Genomic DNA, 23,226 nt, shown 5'->3' on the forward strand with positions numbered 1-23,226 from the left:
CGTACTTTGAAAAGAGGACAGGACACTTCATACCATGCATACTTTGAATGTCCAGTAAAGTTCGCATTCCAACGGTTGACGGGGAAACTTTTCCTGCTCGCAATCGTTTTGATTTATGACCCTTGAAGCAATCGTGTGTGTGTCTCTGCGTCTCAACCAGACCTTGCCGTCAAGGTATTAAACAAATCTGTCTCATTTCTCCAGTCTTCGCGACGTATATGATTGGTCATAAATTAGTTTATGACAAATGATCCCGAGACTGTGTCTTGTCTGCGATAGTTTGTGTCTTTTGTGGTGATCTCATCCTCGAACACCCTGAACACTTGAAATCGTGGCGTGTGACTCGGACAGGTGTAACGTTTTGGACCTCGGACCATAAAATCCTAATCCGGAACCATCACGTGCTTAGATACACGATTGTTGGGTTATATTGACACAACGTTTTTTTTTCGGGTCTGAATCACTGAAGAAGTCGTACGACCGCGCTATCTTAACGATCCATCGCATCGGCCCGACTTTATGGACCAATAAACTCGCGGATACCATCGGACCAAGCAATTCGATCCCACATTCCTGCTTCGATTCCCTCAGTTCTCCAGTTGCAGTCAAACTCTTCAACCTTCAAGTGACTCCCACTTCTCTGGATCTGCGGAAGAAAGGGAAAGTTCAAGTGTCCCACTCAACCCGGCAGGGGGACACAAAAAGGGATCCGGAATCGCTCGCTAATTGAATCCACACCAAGCGTGAGAAAGGACAATAGCGCTTCTACGCCGGGATATCACTTTCAATTTCACTCCCCTCGCATTTAGAAGAACTTTGAGGAGCTGAAAAAGACGCGCGGTGCGTAACCTGTCGTCGCAACGCACACGTTCAAGAAGCAGTCGCGTCCCTTCCGACAATTTGAAGATTTGGCCGTGTGACAAAATCAGCAAAACCAACCAACTGTCTCAAGTGGTTGACCGGAGCCGTGATGCGGGTGCGAAGGGAAAAAGTTTTTTCCGGGTTTCCGGACACTTTACGGGTGAAGGGAAGCTGCTTTCCCGAAAGGATCTGCGGTTGAAGTTACGGGACTCTCTTTGGACTGAGGGGAGCACTTCTAAAGGAGCAGTCGTAAATTATTCGGGGATGGCAGCTAAATGGACTTTCTTCGTTGGTCGGAATGGGATATATTTTGTTAGCATTTAGTCGTGATTTAAGATTGCTTGAATTTGGTGGAGTGAGGTTTGAGCAAATATTTTTTTCTTCCGCTTCTTATACAAGAAATGCTCTATAGTAGGAGTAGGATAGCACGAAGATGACGATTTGCTAACTAGGATCCGATCTCTAGTTTGATCAAAATCTACCAATGAATGCCGACATCTGCGATCGCTACCCAAATCTGTTGGAATTATGACAAATGTGATTTTAATGGAAAGTCAACCCCAAATTTTGGGTCTTACGAAATCACGCGAATCTTTCGTGTTAAAAAAAAGAATCACGAAATATGGTTCAACATGGTGTGAAACGAAATTAAACGAAACTGGCCAATACCTGTGTAAACGCGGCAAAGCATCGCGCGGTATCGATTCCCGTCCCCGCCTCGGAGAACCCGTTTGCCAACCAGTTGGCAGCTTCCAGCGACGATTTAACGACTCACCACAAAACACTACCTCAACAACAGCGCGGGGGAACTCATTAGCATATCCGTCAGCTTCTTTTTCGCCAACTTCTTGCTGCCGAGGGCAAAAATAAACACCTCTTCAGATCTGCCTCGGGAGGGAAGAGATTAGCATAACATTCCGATAAATATTGGAATTATCGGAGCCGGGGCGGTCAACAATAGGACCGAAACGATGAGAACCGCTGATAAAAAGTTGCGCCGCTGTGGTGGTTCTAAGCGCGTCTCACAGTCCGCGATCCATGGCAGCTCTGGAAGGTCTCGTCTTGAAGAGACCCCAACCCGCGCGACAATGAGCTGCTAATCGATATCGCGCGTCGATAACCGCGTCTCGTGCCCACGCCACCGATGAACCTCGGATGACCGCGCGCGCAACGCGACTTGATCCATACAAATTGCTTTATTTCCATGCGTGACTTCTTTCTTGTGGAAATTTTAACCGCCCCATAAGTCACCGAATTTATGACGGATTCATTGATCTCGTCGTCGTCGCTCGGCTTAACACTAATTGGACTTACAAAAGATTTTACGACGCGCTTGAAGTGGTGGACGCCATCAACGGGCAGTGAATCGATTTGTTTACATTGAGCTGATCACCAACAAAAAAAAAAATCAATTTTCTAAAAAAGGGACGCTGTCAGCGCCGCCGGATTAGGTGACGCACGCTGAACAACTGTTCCGAACTTGTCACGCCCGCTGTCAGCGGGGACTCCTCAACATTCTTGAAAAGTGCAACCGTCGAGAGAGCTGGCAGGTTTCCGCGCGTAGCTAAATTTCACCACTCAATCACTCTCGATGTCAAGTGGTCGGACACCTTGTGACAGGTATGCTCGCTTCCTTCAAGATCCTTCATGAAAAATGCGTTGAAGAGCGTCGGAAGTGTCTCGGCTCCGGTGAAATGGCATCACTGCCCAGACTACGCGCTTGAACCGCGATGAATGAACCCTGTTAATTGAGAGACGAGTGGGACAGACCGTGACGAAGTCGTGCGTGGTGTCGTGACAACCACTGTTATGCTACCGACCGGCTGTTGTCGCGTCTGGGTGATGATCACGACGAGACGGCCCGTACGGCTGCGTGTTGGTAGTACAGTCAAATCCCTATTTTATGTTTTTTTATGTTTAGGGGTTTGTCTCAACTGGTTTTCTGAAGTGCATTTCAGAATGCTTCCGGTTTGTGGTCTATGGCTACGGCTCTTTTCTGAAAATGTTTTTTTTTATACTTTGAAAATTAATCTGATAACACTGAACTACACAAATTTACAAAAAAAAAAACTGCGTGGACTCAACTCAAGCGGAAACATTATATTTTTTTTTCAGTAGATAATCTTATTGAAGAATGATGAAGAACACCATTCTTCAATAAGATTATCACTCATTTATACAATTTTCGAACACTTGCAGAAAAAATGGTTTCGAGTACTGGGTTCAATGATTTATTTTATTTTTACAAAAGATCGTTATTTTATTATTTATTTGCTTAAAATTAGTTGAGACATTTTTGTTGATGTTTATCAACTTTTTAATGAAGTTTAATTACACTTTTATTTCTTGAAAATGCCATAATTCATGTAAACAATAGTTTATCAAATAACAAAGATTTCCTAAAAGTTGGAGTACCTTTTTGAATTTAGTTTGGATCCTGTGTAATTTCCTAAATCACCTAATGTGGATTCCTTGACCTAATCAAAAGTGTAGAGCGTCCAATTTCCCGGGGTTACACAATTCCCGGGAAACGGGAAATTTTTAACAAATTTCCCGGGAAATCCCGGGAATTCCCGGGAATTTTTAAATTTATCGAAAATTGATCTTATCATGCTTCTAAATGATATTTTGCAATTTTATTTTTAAATTTTATAGAACAGCAACTTTAATGTTTTGACGACTTGACTGCAGTTAAAAAACATACAATTTTATAAAAATATTGAAATTTTCTAATTTTATATTCTGTCTTTCAACTCCTACCAAATAAAAAAAAAACAATTTCCAACGCCACTATTTTTCAAATACTATTGTAAAACACTTTTTTCCAACAATAGTGCATGGACCTTGTGTGACCTACACCAGTACATGTTTTACAAAATAGGGGAGAGTGGGGAGACTTGATCCCCTTTTTTTGTATCGCACATAACTCTGTCAATTTCTCACAAAGCTATGATCTTTTTGCATGAATTGAAAGATTAAACATTCAACTATGTTTGGCTGATAAGGGTATTTCATCAGATAAACTCTTAGAAAAATGCCAAGCATTTTTAAAAAATATTTTAAACCTGAATTTTCAAAATGTTGGGGGTAATTTGATCCCCCTTTCAACATTTTGAAGAAATCTTAAGCAAAATGTTTCTTATTCATCCAAACTTTAAATTTTCTATAAGATACAGCAGTTTCACATTAAACCTGTACGTTTGTGTTCAAAATATAACAAGTTTAGCATGTAAAATATTTAAAAACTTAAAATTTTCTTTTTTAGACCAAAATTGAGCATGTTTACAAAAGCTGGTAATTTTTGTTTACAAAACTTTTGAAAAATGGTTCAAACTGCAGTTAGTTATGTACAACTATACTGAAGGAAACTATGTACGAAAACCCAGCCAAATTATTTAATCTTGAGGCTGATTCCAGTGACTGTAAAAATGCAGGGATCAAGTCTCCCTAAACGCACTTTTTTAAACAATTGATTGTAAAAATAGTATGACGATAAATTTAACGTCAAATGCGTAAGGGTTTTGGAGTTGATATGTTTATCAAACAATTCATGTATAAAAAATATTTTTTTGAATAATTTTTGAGTGTTTTCTATACTTATGAAAACAAAGAAAAAAGATCTCTTGGAAGTTTTTTGCAGCACTTCTTCGAAAAATGTGTGTAACTCAATCTAAACATTTTTTAATTTTTTTTTCTTTGTTTTCTACAATGAGTTTTAATCAATTTGGCACAACTTTCTAGAACAAAGCTAATTGTTTTACCCACATGCTGACGAGATACAGGCTTGGGATCAAGTCTCCCCGGGGATCAAGTCTCCCCACTCTCCCCTAATGATCTTGCCAGTTAAAAAAAATAATATAAAAACAGAATGAAATCCTTTTATTGTTACCAGGTTTAACAATCAATATTATCTGAAATACACCTTAAATAAACCTGATTTTTTCTTATTAGTTATGCATAGTAGATTAAAATAAATAAAATTAAATTAGGTTCTCTCATTATTTTTTAAATAAATTTTTAAAAATTGGAACCAAAAAGTTACGAAAATCTATGCTTCCGCTTCAATTTCGGGAATTCCCGGGAAATTTTTTCCCGGGATGGGAAACTGGACGCTCTACAAAAGTGTTAACTAACAATTTATCCAATATTTTTTTTTTGTTTAAATTACATCAGAAAAACATTGACCCGTAAGGCTGCTCATAAATATTTTATTTACAAAAATGCAGTGCCTAAACTTAGAAAATAAGATAGCAGTTGATCTTTTACGTTAACAGTTGACTTCATAAGAAAAAATAATTGAAAACATTTTGTTTTTGATTTTTTATTTAGCAATAAAATGTTGTTTATTTTAAGAATAATTTTGACTTTTTGTGTATTTTTTAAAAATAAATATTATCGTTTTAAATTGGGCCGTTGCAAATATTTTTCAAAGTTTATGTCACCCTCTTCAAAATTGGTCCAATAAATCAGGGGGCAAAAAATATGTTTTTCAAACCTAAAAATTTCAATGGAAATAGAAGTCTTATCAACTGAAAACAATCCTGTGGCATTTAGTATGTTTGGGCTCGTTTAAAAATATTTCAAACTTTTGTGGAATTGCAATGTACATCAACGCAAAAACTATTTTTTCTCGCAGAAATAATTTTTTTGCCATTACTTCGAAATTTTGTAAACTTATGATTGCAAAACAACCGGTCAGATGTGTAATGCATTTTAAAACACTTTTTCATGCAAATGTTGAAAACGTGGTCTGTAATTTCAATTTTTTAACTTTTTTAAACAAAATCTTGGGAAAATTTTGTTGAAAACCTAGTGAGGTCGAACATTGTTTTAAATACTAAACAAAAAAAAGTCAATTGAAATGGCATTCAAGTTCTAAAATATGTTGCACGTTGCAAAAAAAACACACACATAAAAGCAAAATTTTACCACGTTTTGTCACAAATTTATGTTACTTTCTTTTTCAAATAAATGTTATATATAAAAAAATATAAAAAAAAAGTTCCACTGTACCACCAGAGAAAATTGCACTCCACGCTCTCAACAAGCATCATGTTGATTTAATTTCGTAATCACGCGATGCCAAATCCAAATAAAATGTCTAAAAAACAGGCGCTAATTCAGAACCGGCTAAAATTAGCCAGAATTCGCTCTGTTACGAAGTACACAAGGCGATGCATTCAATTGTCGACGACGACAACGATTTGCAGCAACAAGATAAAACATCAGGTTGGATATCGCAATCAGGCGAAACAAAATTTCGGTCTTCAAGGCTACCCCCGAAATCCACGGAACAAAACCCGCGAGAAAGGTCCACACACCGGAATGCTCAACATCCCGATCGCTCCATAAATCAAACGGAAAACTGCAAGAATTGCAAAAGTTCGAGTTCGATGCACACAAAAAAAGTTAAACAAACCGCGGAGACCCTCTTTAACGCCCGGACCTCCTCGGAGCGCAGCTCCGGAGAACTCCGGAAAGGTCTCGATTGAATTATCAACATTCCTGCGTCGCCGAGTTCCTCCCCTCACCGTGTCCCACCTCAAAATTGGATCAACTCTGCGAGCTGCATTTCGCGACTGCGGAAATTGGAACTCGCGGACCACCTTAGGGCGGCGCCGCCGATCCGATCCTTCTGAGAAATGACAATTGAGCGTGCCAATTTAGACTTGTTTAGTCGGGAGAGCCGTTCTGGAATGCATTTCTTCAGCCATCATCAATTGATTGGTTCTGGCGCGCGCTGATCCTTGACCTTTTTCGGCGAAAACAACGGCAGAACCACGGCGGCCACTTTCAAGTGCACGGTCAGGGACGCGAAGGCGGTGGCATGGCTGCAAAAAATCAATGTCATCCGATGACGGCTGGAGAGCAGCAGAGGAGGTCTTAATTGAATTAAAATCAATTTTGATGTTTTCGATTGAGGACGGTTTGACCGTCGGCAGTTGGCTGAATGCTGGAGAATGTGCGGATGCAGTGATGGATTGCCGATGGAATTTGCGTTTTTTGTTTCGCAATTTGTTTGTTTGCTTCTTCGGACATCACGTGATGTCGATGAACTGAAATTCCTAAACAGGGTTAGAACATATTTTGGGAAAACAGATTGGAGCCGTTGCAAAAAACTAGGTCCTAGGCGTTCTAATGCTTGACTAGAATGATTGGGTTTGGGACCTCTATTTACACCACTCGGGATTCAAACGGATGATCTTTTGATTATGAGTCCAATGATCAGCGACTTCACCAAAGCTGGCTTGACCTGGTACATTTTTGTCTGTATAAACTCCAGAGAGACGACTCCTATAAATCGAATGACCTAATGACCTAACTCCACTTTTTTCACTGTGTCGAATGACCCAAATTGAAAACAATATCTCTTTAGCATCAGTATATCACCTCAAAACCATTCAAAAGCTCTCCATTCACCAATCCCAATCAATCGTTTGTTTCATCAACCCAAACTGACTGAAACACATGTTGTTACAAAAGCATCAGCCTCCAGCACTTTCTACGCGAAACATCATTTTCCAAAACTGCGGTCGGTTCTTGCGGTCTCGACGACTGTCATGTTTGAACACACAACTTCATTTGCATATTCCGTCGGTTTCATCTGCACAGCACAAAATTGCCCCAGTTTTTGGCTGCGACAGATGGCCCACGCGCGTCTGGTGCAGGTAGGCCTGAACATAACCTCACCTCAATTGAAGTCGCGCGAAAAAGTGTGAATGAGCCATAAACCGTTTTGCTTATTGATTCTTGCGGATTTGGACCCGAAAAGGACACGAGTCTCGAGGGCGGTTTTTGTGGTTTTGTGCCGCTGGACAAAGGCGGTCTGAAAAGAGGCCCTCGTTGAGCGGCATCACGTGGACATGCACTGCAGCACGGGAAGAATAAAGGCAGAAATTGTCGTTTTCGAACCTTGCCGGCGAAGAGAGTCGTTCAGGCGTCATCATCCCGGTGTTCCGTGCGCGCAAATATTTGCCAAGTAAACAAGTAATTTATACACCTCACCTCATGCTCTTTTTTTGATGAAAGGAATACGGTGAGCCGAAAAGCGAGAAGCAAGTCGGCGAACAAGAACGACAATACAAAACCGTATCCATCGCTAATGGTGTGTGAAATTTGAGCATACTCAACTGGCTGATAAATGCTGCAGCAGACCCCTCGCCGTAATTCAGTGGTTCTGCATTATGCATCGTTTCACACTTCGTTCAACAGCAGCGGACCTTCTGATGCCTGGCGGCTAAATGACGATCCAGCGATGATTGCTCCTACGGAGCGGAATCTCCAGCTTGTCTTCCAAGCGGTTGTTTGTTTTGCGGTTAACGCTTCTGTTCACCTGAAGCCCGGTGGTGTTCCACTGCACTGGGTAGCCCCATTCCACGCTAATAGATTATTAAAACTTACAACAATAGTTACATCACACATCCGCACAAAAGAATCGACCAATTTCCATACGAAAAGCGGATTAAAGTGGTACCTTTCACGCTTTTCACGTCCGAAAAGTAGCATTTTGTCACCCTCGAAAAGGGGGGAGCACCTCTAATCGCTGTTATTACCGGGGGGTGAAATTTTCTGTCCAGCACACACACACACGTTCACGAAAAAACGAGCTCCAGCACGCGACGTTTATGTAATCTGTGTCGCGCGCAAAGTGTAACGACAGAAGGACATTCGTTGACCCGTGAGGTGGGCATCCCTTGGCGTCAGCTGTCCTTACTCACGGACCTAAGAAATTTAAGAAGACCGAATGAAGACAGAAGACGATGGACAAAACATAAAGGACAGAAGACACAAGATAGAACACAAAGAACAGAAAACAAAGGACAGAAAACATGAGACAGACAACAGATAACAGATAATAGACAACAGACAACAGACAACAGACAACAGACAACAGACAACAGACAACAGACAACAGACAACAGACAACAGACAACAGACAACAGACAACAGACAACAGACAACAGACAACAGACAACAGACAACAGACAACAGACAACAGACAACAGACAACAGACAACAGACAACAGACAACAGACAACAGACAACAGACAACAGACAACAGACAACAGACAACAGACAACAGACAACAGACAACAGACAACAGGCAACAGACAACAGACAAACTGAAAGCTGAATACTGAAAACTTAGGACTTCAAATTTCAAATTTCAAGTTTCAAGATTCAAGATTCAAGATTCAAGATTCAAGATTCAAGATTCAAGATTCAAGATTCAAGATTCAAGATTCAAGATTCAAGATTCAAGATTCAAGATTCAAGATTCAAGATTCAAGATTCAAGATTCAAGATTCAAGATTCAAGATTCAAGATTCAAGATTCAAGATTCAAGATTCAAGATTCAAGATTCAAGATTCAAGATTCAAGAGTCAAGATTCAAGATTCAAGATTCAAGATTCAAGATTCAAGATTCAAGATTCAAGATTCAAGATTCAAGATTCAAGATTCAAGATTCAAGATTCAAGATTCAAGATTCAAGATTCAAGATTCAAGATTCAAGATTCAAGATTCAAGATTCAAGATTCAAGGTTTAAGATTTAAGATTCAAGATTCAAGATTCAAGATTCAAGATTCAAGATTCAAGATTCAAGATTCAAGATTCAAGATTCAAGATTCAAGATTCAAGATTCAAGATTCAAGATTCAAGATTCAAGATTCAAGATTCAAGATTCAAGATTCAAGATTCAAGATTCAAGATTCAAGATTCAAGATTCAAGATTCAAGATTCAAGATTCAAGATTCAAGATTCAAGATTCAAGATTCAAGATTCAAGATTCAAGATTCAAGATTCAAGATTCAAGATTCAAGATTCAAGATTCAAGATTCAAGATTCAAGATTCAAGATTCAAGATTCAAGATTCAAGATTCAAGATTCAAGATTCAAGATTCAAGATTCAAGATTCAAGATTCAAGATTCAAGATTCAAGATTCAAGATTCAAGATTCAAGATTCAAGATTCAAGATTCAAGATTCAAGATTCAAGATTCAAGATTCAAGATTCAAGATTCAAGATTCAAGATTCAAGATTCAAGATTCAAGATTCAAGATTCAAGATTCAAGATTCAAGATTCAAGATTCAAGATTCAAGATTCAAGATTCAAGATTCAAGATTCAAGATTCAAGATTCAAGATTCAAGATTCAAGATTCAAGATTCAAGATTCAAGATTCAAGATTCAAGATTCAAGATTCAAGATTCAAGATTCAAGATTCAAGATTCAAGATTCAAGATTCAAGATTCAAGGTTTAAGATTTAAGATTCAAGATTCAAGATTCAAGATTCAAGATTCAAGATTCAAGATTCAAGATTCAAGATTCAAGATTCAAGATTCAAGATTCAAGATTCAAGATTCAAGATTCAAGATTCAAGATTCAAGATTCAAGATTCAAAAACCATGATAAGCCAAGGGTCACCCAACCCCAAACCAACCCCGTGCAATTCCAAGGAAAAGTGCTCCATCGCACCGGAATTTTCCTTTCCAATAATTTATAATGTTGTTTTCATTCACCCACGCTTACGTGAGCGAGCAACCCCAAACCCAACCCCGCAACGTGTGCGAAAGGGACGAGTTACGACCTGGGTGGGGGTGGATTGAATGGGCTTTGCCAAGAATGGCAATTTTTCCAGAGCTTTTCTACGCCTTATCATACGGGGTTGATCGCGAATGCGTGTACTGTTGGTTGTGGGGGTCAATTTTGACGAGAGGGGAATGGGAGTCGGTGATGGAATAAAATTGCGCTTTAGTTCGTCTAGACTGTTTTCTCATTATAGACATTACAATTTCTTTTAGTTTTCTACTCATTCCTTGCTTAGGTTGGGTGGGTTTGGAACAGGGAACACCTTCAGCTCTTTGGAGAAGGGGAATTGAGGGAAGATCCTGGAAGAATGAGGTTGTTTGCACTCCAAGTCGTTATCTTATTGAAGTGTAAACAGAATTGTATTATAAATAAGGAAAGGTGATAAAAACCGTTGAATTATAGTGACAGGTGGTGCCACCTTGGTAATACCACGTCTTCGCTTAGTCGGATCTCCAGCCGTCCTGGAACTTCCATTAGATCCCGGTCCAGATCGGCAACCATTCATCATGTGGCATTTCCATTGCACTCGAAACGCCCACGGTCGAACCGGCATCGTGTCCAGCATGATGGACCTGTCACCACGCTGACAGCCGATCCAGATTTACGATCTGTGAAAACGAAGTTTTCCTAGACCGTTGACAAAAGTGGCTCGCCAGATCGCTATTCCGAACGGTTGGAAAACCGTTCTGGCGTTGGCGTCAACGACGACCGATGATAAACTTGTCATAACTATCGGTTTAAAAGTGGCCACAGTCGTGACCGCAAGGGAATCACACTTTTGGGGAGGGCCGTTAAATCGATTGTTTTACGACACCTGGTGGCAGCTGCCGCGGCGGCGTGAAATATGGACCACCTAACGGAGATCGTTAACCGGTCAATATTGAATTTCTGCTGACCCCCACGTCTGAGTTATTTGTTACAGATTTCACGTTTGAAGGGGGCGCTTGAAATTGGATTGTACAAAGAACAAGTTCCGTAACGCCTACACACGTCCCTCACCAGGTTATATTCACAAGAAACATAAACATCGTAAAGTTATGCTGCTTTGGTTTGGAGGTTTGGAGAATCGATTGGTAGAGCAATAAAAATGGTTCGAGTGATCAATGAGGTTTGAAGGATTCGCGGCCAAGCTCTGAGAAACCACATATTTTGCATGGTCTTTGAGCCTGGCTTTTGTTTCAATAAACGATGAATTTTGAAATTTATGACTTTATTGATCGCTGTTTCGGAATGTAACCAAAATTGGCTGACACGTGTCGACGATGAAAAAAATCGTGAAATAACATGCACATCTCACGTTGAAATTTTGAATGATTCATCGTTGGTGAATGAAAAAACAAGTCGTGATAAGTATTGGTGCAATAAATTTTATCACCATGATGATCCCAGAGATTGAACTCGATTTTGAACATGTTGAAACTAGATACAGTTCAGCATAAACTGTTTTGAACTGGATAATACTCCCAATTTTTGATATATTCAACGTAAACCGTAGAAAAAACTCCGTGCAATGATGACACTCTTCATACAAAATGTTGTTCCGACCAGATTGCCACTCTGTCATGCATTGTCATGATCAGCTATGCATTTATGGACAGTTTATTTGATCTTAAGTATCTTGATAATACTTTCTTCACTTGAACCATTTATTTCTACCCTATGTAGAGTAGTCTATACTTGACCTAAATTCTAAAAGTCTGTTTCAATATACAGTATGTAAAAAAAGTATTTACACCCCTTGGGCACTATGCACATTTTGTGATGAAACATGTAACAATTTAAAGTTTGACAGAAACCTAGTACTACGTTTTGTTCAGAAACTCATGCCGAACATTTTGCTATAAAAAGCTCATGAAAAGATGATTTCCATAAAAAGTTTTATAACAAATACTGTTACAAAAATAAAAAAGGTGCAAAAAAAGTTTGTACACCTTTCGAAAAATTAACATAAATAATGTTATTTGTTGACAAATCACCATAAATCCAGTCTCCCAACTCCAAATAGGCATCCTTGACTGATTAAAAAAATAATTTGGATTGAATATAAAGTTTACTAACTACTTAGTGGGTAATTCTCTACCAACTCACACGAAATCGGGAAAAGTTGCCCCGACCCCTCTTCGATTTGCGTGAAACTTTGTCCTAAGGGGTAACTTTTGTCCCTGATCACGAATCCGAGGTCCGTTTTTTGATATCTCGTGACGGAGGGGCGGTACGACCCCTTCCATTTTTGAACATGCGAAAAAAGAGGTGTTTTTCAATAATTTGCAGCCTGAAACGGTGATGAGATAGAAATTTGGTGTCAAAGGGACTTTTATGTAAAATTAGACGCCCGATTTGATGGCGTACTCAGAATTCCGAAAAAAACGTATTTTTCATCGAAAAAAACACTAAAAAAGTTTTAAAAATTCTCCCATTTTCCGTTACTCGACTGTAAAAAATTTTGGAACATGTCATTTTATGGGAAATTTAATGTACTTTTCGAATCTACATTGTCCCAGAAGGGTCATTTTTTCATTTAGAACAAAATTTTTCATTTTAAAATTTCGTGTTTTTTCTAACTTTGCAGGGTTATTTTTTAGAGTGTAACAATGTTCTACAAAGTTGTAGAGCAGACAATTAAAAAAAATTTGATATATAGACATAAGGGGTTTGCTTATAAACATCACAAGTTATCGCGATTTTACGAAAAAAAAGTTTTGAAAAAGTTACTTTTTGCGTTTCTCTTTGTTTCGTCGTCCGTGTCTGTCGCGGGTGACCATGAACGGCCATGATCGATGACGACCAACTTTTTTAAAACTTTTTTTCGTAAAATCGTGATAAATTTTTATGTTTATAAGCAAACCCCTTATGTTTATATATCAAATTTTTTGTAATTGTCTGCTCTACAACTTTGTAGAACATTGTTACACTCTAAAAAAATAACCCTGCAAAGTTAGAAAAAACACGAAATTTTAAAATGAAAAATTTTGTTCTAAATGAAAAAAATGACCCTTCTGGGTCAATGTAGATTCGAAAAGTACATTAAATTTCCCATAAAATGACATGTTCCAAAATTTTTTACAGTCGAGTAACGGAAAATGGGAGAATTTTTAAAACTTTTTTAGTGTTTTTTTCGATGAAAAATACGTTTTTTCGGAATTCTGAGTACGCCATCAAATCGGGCGTCTAATTTTACATAAAAGTCCCTTTGACACCAAATTTCTATCTCATCACCGTTTCAGGCTGCAAATTATTGAAAAACACCTCTTTTTTCGCATGTGCAAAAATGGAAGGGGTCGTACCGCCCCTCCGTCACGAGATATCAAAAAACGGACCTCGGATTCGTGATCAGGGACAAAAGTTACCCCTTAGGACAAAGTTTCACGCAAATCGAAGAGGGGTCGGGGCAACTGCTGTGTGAGTTGGCAGAGAATTACCCATATAAAACTTATCTAAACTGAATTTTGCAAACTTTCAATTTAACTAAATGTCAATATATTACCATAAAATTGCTATTTAAACATTCTGGAGTGGGTATAACACCGTTTTGGGGGTCTTTGTATCGCTAGAATAGATTTTTCGTTGGAATTTCGTACCAACCCGGAATTACGTCGTCGGAAAATCCGCCGGCATCCGAACCGGTCCACGATTCACAAGTCAACCTATGTGGCATCGGAAAGGGCATAAAATTTCCGATCTTTTGATACCCATACATCCAGGTTTTCTATAAAACCCACGTTTTTAAATACCTAGGTAAAAACGTTGTTATGGTTTCGTTTGAGCAACCTGCCAAAAATGTATGGAATTTCGTAATTTTTGTTCTCGTGGATCAAACTTACTTTTTGCCCAGGTATTTAAAAACGTGGGTTTTAAAGAAAACCTAGATGTATGGGTATCAAAAGATCGGAAATTTTATGCCCTTTCCGATGCCACATAGGTTGACTTGTGAATCGTGGACCGGTTCGGATGCCGGCGGATTTTCCGACGACGTAATTCCGGGTTGGTACGAAATTCCAACGAAAAATCTATTCTAGCGATACAAAGACCCCCAAAACGGTGTTATACCCACTCCAGAATGTTTAAATAGCAATTTTATGGTAATATATTGACATTTAGTTAAATTGAAAGTTTGCAAAATTAAGTTTAGATAAGTTTTATATAGAATTTCCAGAGTTATATAAACTTTTATACTAAGTAGTTAGTAAACTTTATATTCAATCCAAATTATTTTTTTAATCAGTCAAGGATGCCTATTTGGAGTTGGGAGACTGGATTTATGGTGATTTGTCAACAAATAACATTATTTATGTTAATTTTTCGAAAGGTGTACAAACTTTTTTTGCACCTTTTTTATTTTTGTAATAGTATTTGTTATATAACTTTTTATAGAAAACATCTTTTCATGAGCTTTTTGTAGCAAAATGTTCGGCATGAGTTTCTGAACAAAACGTAGTACTAGGTTTCTGTCAAACTTTAAATTGTTACATGTTTCATCACAAAATGTGCATAGTGCCCAAGGGGTGTAAATACTTTTTTTACATACTGTATTATTCTTTGAAGTGTTTTGCTTAACTTCTACCTCTTACCTACCATTCTCAACTCAGTCATCCTCTCATACTTCTCAAAAGCATTCTCCCACTTCAAAAGTGACACAATTCCATACCGCCATCCCCCGTTGCTCTTCCTGCTGGTTATCTCTTACTGTCCGTTGTACCGATTCTGTTGACACAGTAAACAATCCCGCTCCAACAGTCACATTCGTCCTGTCACGTCGTCGTCACTCGACAGCCGCCAGATTTCTCACGGCTTTGACTGATTTAGACAAATAAACAACTCAATCAATCAGCAGCAGCAGCGGAACGAGGAATGAAGCGGAAGAGCTCAACGCAGAAGTAAATCTGCTGGCTTAGCACTTTCCGGCTGTGTCGGGTCTCGACTTTGACGGCTATTTAAATGTTTATCTTCTTCCACTTGGTTGGAGTTGTTCTGTGGCGCGTGTGCCACGACGTCACTTTAATGGACTCCGCTTTGATCCGGCCGTCCGATGATGGTTGATAATTGGGGGTAATAAATATTTTTTGAATTTTGAATTATTGATGCGGCGATTAGATGACCCAAATCCAATTAGCACCTGCCTAGTATGGCGCTATGATAAAGTGCTGATACTTGACTTTGATTAAATCCTTTGCATTTATCTTGAACGTGTTCAATGGTCCGGCGAGGGGTGATCCCAGGGATTACCTCATCCAAGAAGTGCCCGCTCGGCATCTGGTAATCAAGATGCTAATGATACTAAATAAGCTGTGAGAAATAAATCAAAATTTAATTATACTCAGTGCAGCACACCAAGAACCAGGGAATCTCCTTCTCTCTTTCGAGATGAAGTCGTTGTCGTACGGACTGTTGAGATGACTTGCTGCTCTAGCCGGGCGGAAAAGTGCAAGAATGATAAATTGGTGGACGTGTTGGATTAAATCTTGCTTAACAAGTGCGACGATGCTTTTAATTATCGTGGGGCAGGTTCTCCGCTCTCTCTCATGACTGAGTCTGGGGGACATGCGGTTACAATTGTTGGTGATTAATCAAAGCGGAAAATTAAAATTGATTAGATTTGGTACAAAAATAGAGATCACTGCATATCCTAACCTATTTTCGTCATAAAAAAGAAATTTTAACCCAGTGGCGGCGCCACATCGCGAACTTGTCGGGCTCTGACAGGTTCAATTAAAATACAAGATAGTGTGCTGCTGCTGTTGGTGACAATTGGCCGCGCACACTAGCGCCGCGGAAATGTCCGAGTGGACGTGGGTGGCATTCCACCCCCTGCTGCTGCTGCTGCTGGTGGAGCCTCCTCCTATGCAATTGCGTGCCGCTGACAGCCAGTGTGTGGCCAAGTGGTGCCGTCGTGGCAGGTAATAAATATTGCAATATTGCGGAGTGGACACTAGGTCTCTGGAACGGACTGGGTTAGTGGGCAATGCCGCCCGGGACAGCCCTGTTGTGCCAACAATGTCACGTTTGATAAGCGGAGAATCGACGTGGATTGTGCAATTTCTTGTTGCAAATTGATACAAGTAAATTTTAAGTTTCATGGACTTTAATGGTTTGACAACGCTTTAACAACATAATCTGGTTTCAAAACGTACCAACGAATCAATTAATTGAGTCTAAAAACTATTAAAACCTTCTGAAAATAAAGTTTTGCAGTAAGCATGAACATTGTTTGAATCTGGAATTGTTTTTTTTACTAACATCATTTCTGAGTTTGAACAAAATATGAAAAAAAAAAACAATTTTAAAATAGAAAAAAAGCCCTTTCTCAATGATTTGCTATTAATTTAAATAATTATTTTTAAAAATCACAATTTTTTGCTTGCAATTTTTGTTATAAAATTACAAATTTTATAAAGCACCTGCAACGGCATTAAGTGAAAAATTGTATAATTCTAGAATAATAAAAAAAACTTTTTTTTGCTTTTACGGTGTTTTTGAAACCAGTCAGGGATATTCAAAAACACACAAAAAAGGTGATATGAGCTGTCAATTATGGCTAAGGTGTATAGAAAATCTTGGTACGCTTGATTCTTAATATTGTATTGCAAACATATTCAAAAAAAAAATAACAAAAAAACGTTTTTGAAACAATCTCAATGTTCAATCAGAACAGCGCAAAGCTACTTTAGATTTTACACAAAAACAACATATACAAAACTTAACATGCAAAAGCTAGTAGCACACTACTAAAGAGCAAAAACTCATATAAATCTTTATAATTAAAATAATAATTTAAGAAAAATATATTTCGTTTGAAATTCTGGTATAATCTATAGAAAATCCACATATTTACGAAATATTTTTGCAAACGTAGCTATTTTTTGAAGATCTGCTTGTTGTTTAAAGAACGCATACTTCTTCAAAAAAAGATTTACCCATAAAATAAGAATGCATATTTTTTCCTAAAATAGAAAATTAAATTGAAATAGTAGTTTATGCAACAAGTTGCGAAAAAAGATGTTCTCAGAACGAATCGTAAATTTAAATATACAACTTTTTTTGCAATTCCGAGAAACGCCTTTTGAATGGAATTTTGTGTCAAACATCCATGTGTTAAGTAAATTCACCGTTCAAAACAAAAAAAAATTAAAAAAAAAAAACATTTTGACATTAGTGCTGAAAAGTTCAACTGAATAGTAGAATTTTTCAGCACTGGTTTTGAAAGGAATTAAATTGTCATTCTGTTATTTTTAGTAGAGAAAGGTAGTTTCGTCGTTCGAGAATGACAGGAAGAGAAAGAAGTTTTCACGACAGAATAGCAAAAAAAATAAACCAATTAGAAAAATGCAGAAAATGTAAAAAACTATAATTGGTCAATTTTGAAACAAATGGGGACCATTCCTAAAGGATTTTGTGATATTCTTTATTATAAAAAATTGAAATTTATTCAAGGATTTCTTTTTAAATTTCTAAATTAAAACTATGTTTTCTTCTATTCCCTTTCTACCGTTTTAACGACCTCAAGGATACCCCCTGATTCGATTCCTTAGGCAAAAATAAGTAACTGTGAAAATTTTGAACGAAATCGGTTAAGGTTTAAGGGTAGCTACACAGCTAAAAAAGTAGTAATCCAGCTGCGTGTAGAAGGCCTGGGTGTAAAATAAATATTGCATTATTTTATACAATTTTATGTGATTTTACACACTGAAATATGTAGCCCATCAGTATGAGAAACCTACTTGACCGAAATGTCAAGCTCATATATGCGTTTATCCTTACAGCTTTACATCGGTCTGATGGCCGAGCGGGCTAAGGCGCCAGTCCTTACCATTGGTGCTGGGTTTGAATCCCGTCGGTTGCAACTTTTTTTTGTGTTTGCAAAAATTTTACATGCAGTGTGTAATATTAAGTGTTTATTTTGACGAAGGTGATGTGCATGCTTTTGCATGCGATTTTACCATCGGATTTTTTGCTGTGTATAGATCGTTAAAGTTTGTGAAAAAAAAAATCTTTTCATACAAAAACGTCTTCTTTAATTTGTTTATAACTTTGTGGAATTTTGAAGTTATTGCTTTTCCCCATACAGTTTTGCGGTTTTTTTTTTTTCATACAAACTTCAACGATAAAAATGGCCCTTTTTATAACGTATAATACATCAAACGATTTCGAAGAATCGAACCAGGGGGTTTCTCTTAAGATATTCCAATTTTTTCCTTGTCACCCTACTCAGCAGGCATTTTTTCAAATTTATCAAAAGCAGTTCTATTATATTGTATCAAGGGTTGATAGATATTAATAGTATGAGTCTTTGAAAAATTTCCAACGATTTGCAACAAGATGGTTCAGGGAATCACTTTTAAATAAATTATCGATGTTTTATAAATTTGATTGAAGTGTTAGTAATTCGAAATAAAGCTAAACTTCAATATCTTTTCTAAAAAAAAGATCTTTCGAATACCTTCCAAAAATAATAAATTATGATTGGATTCCTTTCAAATGTTACTTTATAGTGATATTGGAAAAGGTGAAGACAATAAAAAAAATCATATGGTTTCTTAAATTCAAATTACTAATAACATCAAAACTACTCAAATTGCCGCCGTTTCCCATTAAATGCCTCTTTTATCCCATTTATTGCAAAATATAACAAGTGTTCAACTCTTCCAGCCCATTCCACTCACGTCCAGTCGTAAAACTAGCGGGTCATCAAATCAGAAGCTATCCAAATTAAAGTCCCCTTTTCATCCCGATCCATCTCCTCCTGCTCCTGTCTGCCTTACGGGAATCGATAATCTGCGCCTCATTTGGCCATTAGAGACGTGACCGGACTCCACAAAACTGCCGCAAATCCCGAACCCATAAATCACCGATCAATGGGCTGCGCCGCCAACTCCTCGCTCTTACTTTATTCGAAATTGCTTTTTTTTTTTAAAAAAAGTTGGAACAAAACGTTCCGAACAACCTGTCCTCCACCGTGTCATGTGTTGGCGCCAAATTCGGCGGCGCGCGGTGTTCCAAAAAACAATAATCGTTTTAATTTATTTCAATCGTTGACGTCGTCGTTTGGCCGATCTCCGATGGGACTTTGCCGGGAAGATTCTCTTTTTTTTTTTTGCTCGAAGACACATCCGAGACAGAAGCGGCAAAAGTACATGTGTAAAAATAATTTATTACATGTCTTTGCGGGTGCTTTGAAGGTGGCGTCGACGACGCCAACGGCAACAACACTACCTCGCTCTTCGGCGAGCAGGCCTGTCCTGTAGACCGCAGTGTAAAACGGTAGAGATCGTGGAGTTTGCCACGCGATGTCAACGCGCGTGGCGCCAGCGCGTCAAATGCCGCAAGTCAGGACAAGTCAACTACGAGACTCGCAAATCAAGTCCTCTTGTTATCTTGAATACTCGGTAGATTGTCGGTTGTTTTTTTTTTTTTGCACTTGTATTAATTGGTTTTTCTCTCATTTTTTTTCCAGGTGGCGCATTGGACCCCGGCATCGACCTGCTCGACGCACTAAGTTTACACACAAATTTATCCCAATACCAAGGGGTTACAGTCACCGACGAGTATCAACATCAAAGGGTATATCATTTGTCAGGTTAGAATCAGTTTTTTATCTCAACAACTTCCTCTTGCCCGATTCGATAGCTATGTCACGCCACGCGATGACGTTCGGTTGCAACCACCCTGGACAGGTTCTATACTTAATCTAGATTTATAGCGCACGAAACACTCCCCGTAACTTTGCGGATTCGAGTCAGACCAAGTCGGGCTAATCACTCTCCACTCTCCAAATGTCTCCCCACAACAAGACAAACTCGTCAATTAGTTGTCCTCACCCCCCGGTCCACCTCCTAATGACGAACGCATACATCAATTAGTACCGATGTAAATATCCTGCACCACACATCTCTGCATCACGCGGGGACACTGTCGTCTTGACTCCACACATAAGTGGATAAGCGGCCACTAATGGCCAAACAAATCAAGATTGATGAAATGCTCGAGGCGAGCTTTCTTTTTTTGCTGAGAAACTCAACTTTGATGGGTTGTTGGGACATGGGAAATGGAATTGGAATTTCAGGGAAAAGTGTTTGAAAGCTGACTAGCTGAACATTTTTGTAAATAAAACTTAACGTTAGAACTACAGATCAACAAATCGTACTTACTTACTTTACTTTTACTGCTCGTACAACCTCCGGGTCATGAGCTGTCTCCAGATGCGCTGCCACTGAACTCGGTCTTGGGCTGCTACTCTCCAATTCCGACTCGGAACTCCCACACTTCTCAGATCTTCCTCCACTTGGTCTAACCACCTCGCACGTTGCGCCCCCCTCCGCCGCGTTCCAACCGGCTCCGAATTAAACACCAACTTCACCGGATTGATAGTCTGGTTCGGTTGGCGCGCATCCAGCGCGTCCGGCATTCTTGCGACGTGTCCGGCCCACCGGATTCGGCCAGCCTTGGCGACCTTCCGAATACTTGGCTTGCCGTAGAGTTGCGCCAGCTCGTGGTTCATCCTTCTCCTCCATACAGTGTTCACACGCACGCCGCCAAAGATCGTCCTAAGCACTCGCCGTTCAAAAACTTCAAGCGCTTGCAGGTCCTCCTCGAGCATCGTCCACGTCTCGTGCCCGTAGAGGACGACGGGTCTTATCAGCGTTTCGTACATGGTACACTTTGTACGCCGGGAAAGGTGACCAGACCGTAAGGTCTTGTGGAGTCCGTAGTAGGCACGACTACCGGTGATGATACGCCTCCGAATTTCTCTGCTGCAGTTGTTGTCCGACGTCACCAACGATCCGAGGTACACAAACTCCTCCACAACCTCGAACTCGTCGCCGTCGATCGTCACGCTCGGTCCTATGCGAGTCCTAAGGGACTCGGTTCCTCCTGCCAGCAGATACTTCGTCTTCGCAACATTCACTTTCAATCCAACCTTATCCGCTTCCCGCTTCAATTCGGTGTACCGCCTGGCCACATCCTCGAACGTTCTGCCGACAATGTCCATGTCGTCGGCGTAGCAGATGAACTGGTTGGACCGGTTGATGATCGTGCCCCGCATGTTGAAGCCCGCCCGCCTCATAACACCTTCAAGCCCAATGTTGAAACAGAGGCCGGAGATACCGTCGCCTTGTCGCAGTCCCTTGCGCGATTCGATCGGGTCGGACATCGCTCCCGAAATCTTCACGCTGCACCGTGCCCCGTCCATCGTCGATTTCACCAGTCTGATCAGCTTCCCGGGAAAGCCGTTCTCGTACATGATCTTCCATAGCTCTTCGCGATCGACCGAGTCGTACGCGGCTTTGAAATCGATGAACAGGTGGTGCGTCGGGATCTGGTACTCGCGACATTTTTGGAGGATTTGGCGCAGCAAAAAGATTTGGTCCGTCGTCGATTTCCCCTCCACGAAACCGGCTTGGTACGTCCCTACGAAATCCTTTGCTCGCTCCGACAGACGACAGAAGATGATCTGAGACAGCACTTTGTAGGCCGCGTTGAGAATAGTGATGGCTCGATAGTTCTCACATTCCAACTTGTCCCCCTTCTTGTAGATCGGGCATATTACTCCCTCTTTCCACTCCTCCGGTAGCTGTTCTGTGTCCCAGACCTTGACTATCAGCCGGTGTAGACAGGCCGCCAGCTTGTCCGGGCCCATCTTGATGAGTTCAGCACCGATACCATCCTTACCCGCTGCTTTGTTGTTCTTCAGCTTCTTGATGGCATCCTTAACCTCCCTCATCGTGGGTGCTGGCTCGTCCTCGCCGTCCACCATACCGCTGACGTCGTTTCCCCGGTCGCCTTGGTACTCCGCCTCTGGGCCGTTCAGGTGCTCGTCGAAGTGCTGCTTCCACCTTTCGATCACCTCACGCTCGTCCGTCAAGATGCCTCCGTCCTTATCCCGGCACATTTCGGCCCGCGGCATGAAGCCAGTCCGGGATTGGCTAAGTTTCTTGTAGAACTTACGCGTTTCGTTGGAGCGATACAGCTGTTCCATGTCCTGGCACTCCAACTCTTCCAGGCGGCGCTTCTTGTCCCGAAAGAGATGGGTTTGCTGTCTTCGCAACTGTTTATACGACTCCTTGTTCCCACGGGTGTTGTGCAGCAGCCACTTGTCCCGCGCTGCTTTCTTCTCGTCCCAAATCGCCTGACATTCCTCGTCGAACCAGCCGTTCCGTCGAACTCGGTCCACGTACCCGATGGCGCTCGATGCCGCTGCGTTGATGGCTGCTTCCATGTGGCTCCAGCAGGCCTCCAGAGGGGCTTCGGCGAGCTCGCCCTCGTCAGGCAACGCAGCATCGAGTTCCCGCGCGTACTGGGTAGCGACCTCCGGATCCTTGAGTCGCTCCAGATTATACCGCTGCGGGCGACGGTACCGGATCTTGTTGACCTCGGACAGGCGTTGGCGCAGCTTTGCCACCACCAGGTAGTGGTCCGAGTCGATGTCCGCGCCACGGTAGGTTCTGACGTCGATTATGTCCGAGAAGTGCCGACCATCGATGAGAACATGGTCGATTTGCGTCTCCGTGTCATTAGGTGATCTCCAGGTGTACTTGTATAGGGGGGTGTGCTGGAAGAAAGTACTACGAATGGCCATGTTTCGGGAGGTAGCGAAATCGATGAGTCGTAGGCCGTTCTCGTTCGTCTGCTGGTGGGCGCTGAACCTCCCAATAACCGGTCTAAACTCCTCCTCCTGGCCAACTTGAGCGTTCAAATCGCCGATGACAATCTTGGCATCGTGTTTTGGACACTTCCTGTACTCGCGGTCAAGAAGCTCGTAGAAAGCGTCCTTGTCATCG

General features: G+C 40.5%; 1 protein-coding gene across 4 annotated transcripts in view; it reads left to right on the forward strand.

Moving 5' to 3' along the window:
- Positions 1 to 23,226, forward strand: part of LOC120425965 (protein NEL-like) — a 168,035-nt gene that overhangs the window by 68,008 nt on the left and 76,801 nt on the right. For all 4 annotated transcript variants that reach the window (XM_039590613.2, XM_039590612.2, XM_039590614.2 and 1 more), the window contains exon 2: positions 19,902 to 20,024. In XM_039590613.2, the coding sequence (XP_039446547.1) occupies positions 19,902 to 20,024 (123 nt within the window). The remainder of the gene's footprint in view (positions 1 to 19,901; positions 20,025 to 23,226) is intronic.

Source organism: Culex pipiens, chromosome 2 (genome assembly GCF_016801865.2).
Source record: "Culex pipiens pallens isolate TS chromosome 2, TS_CPP_V2, whole genome shotgun sequence".
Lineage (NCBI taxonomy): Eukaryota > Metazoa > Arthropoda > Insecta > Diptera > Culicidae > Culex > Culex pipiens.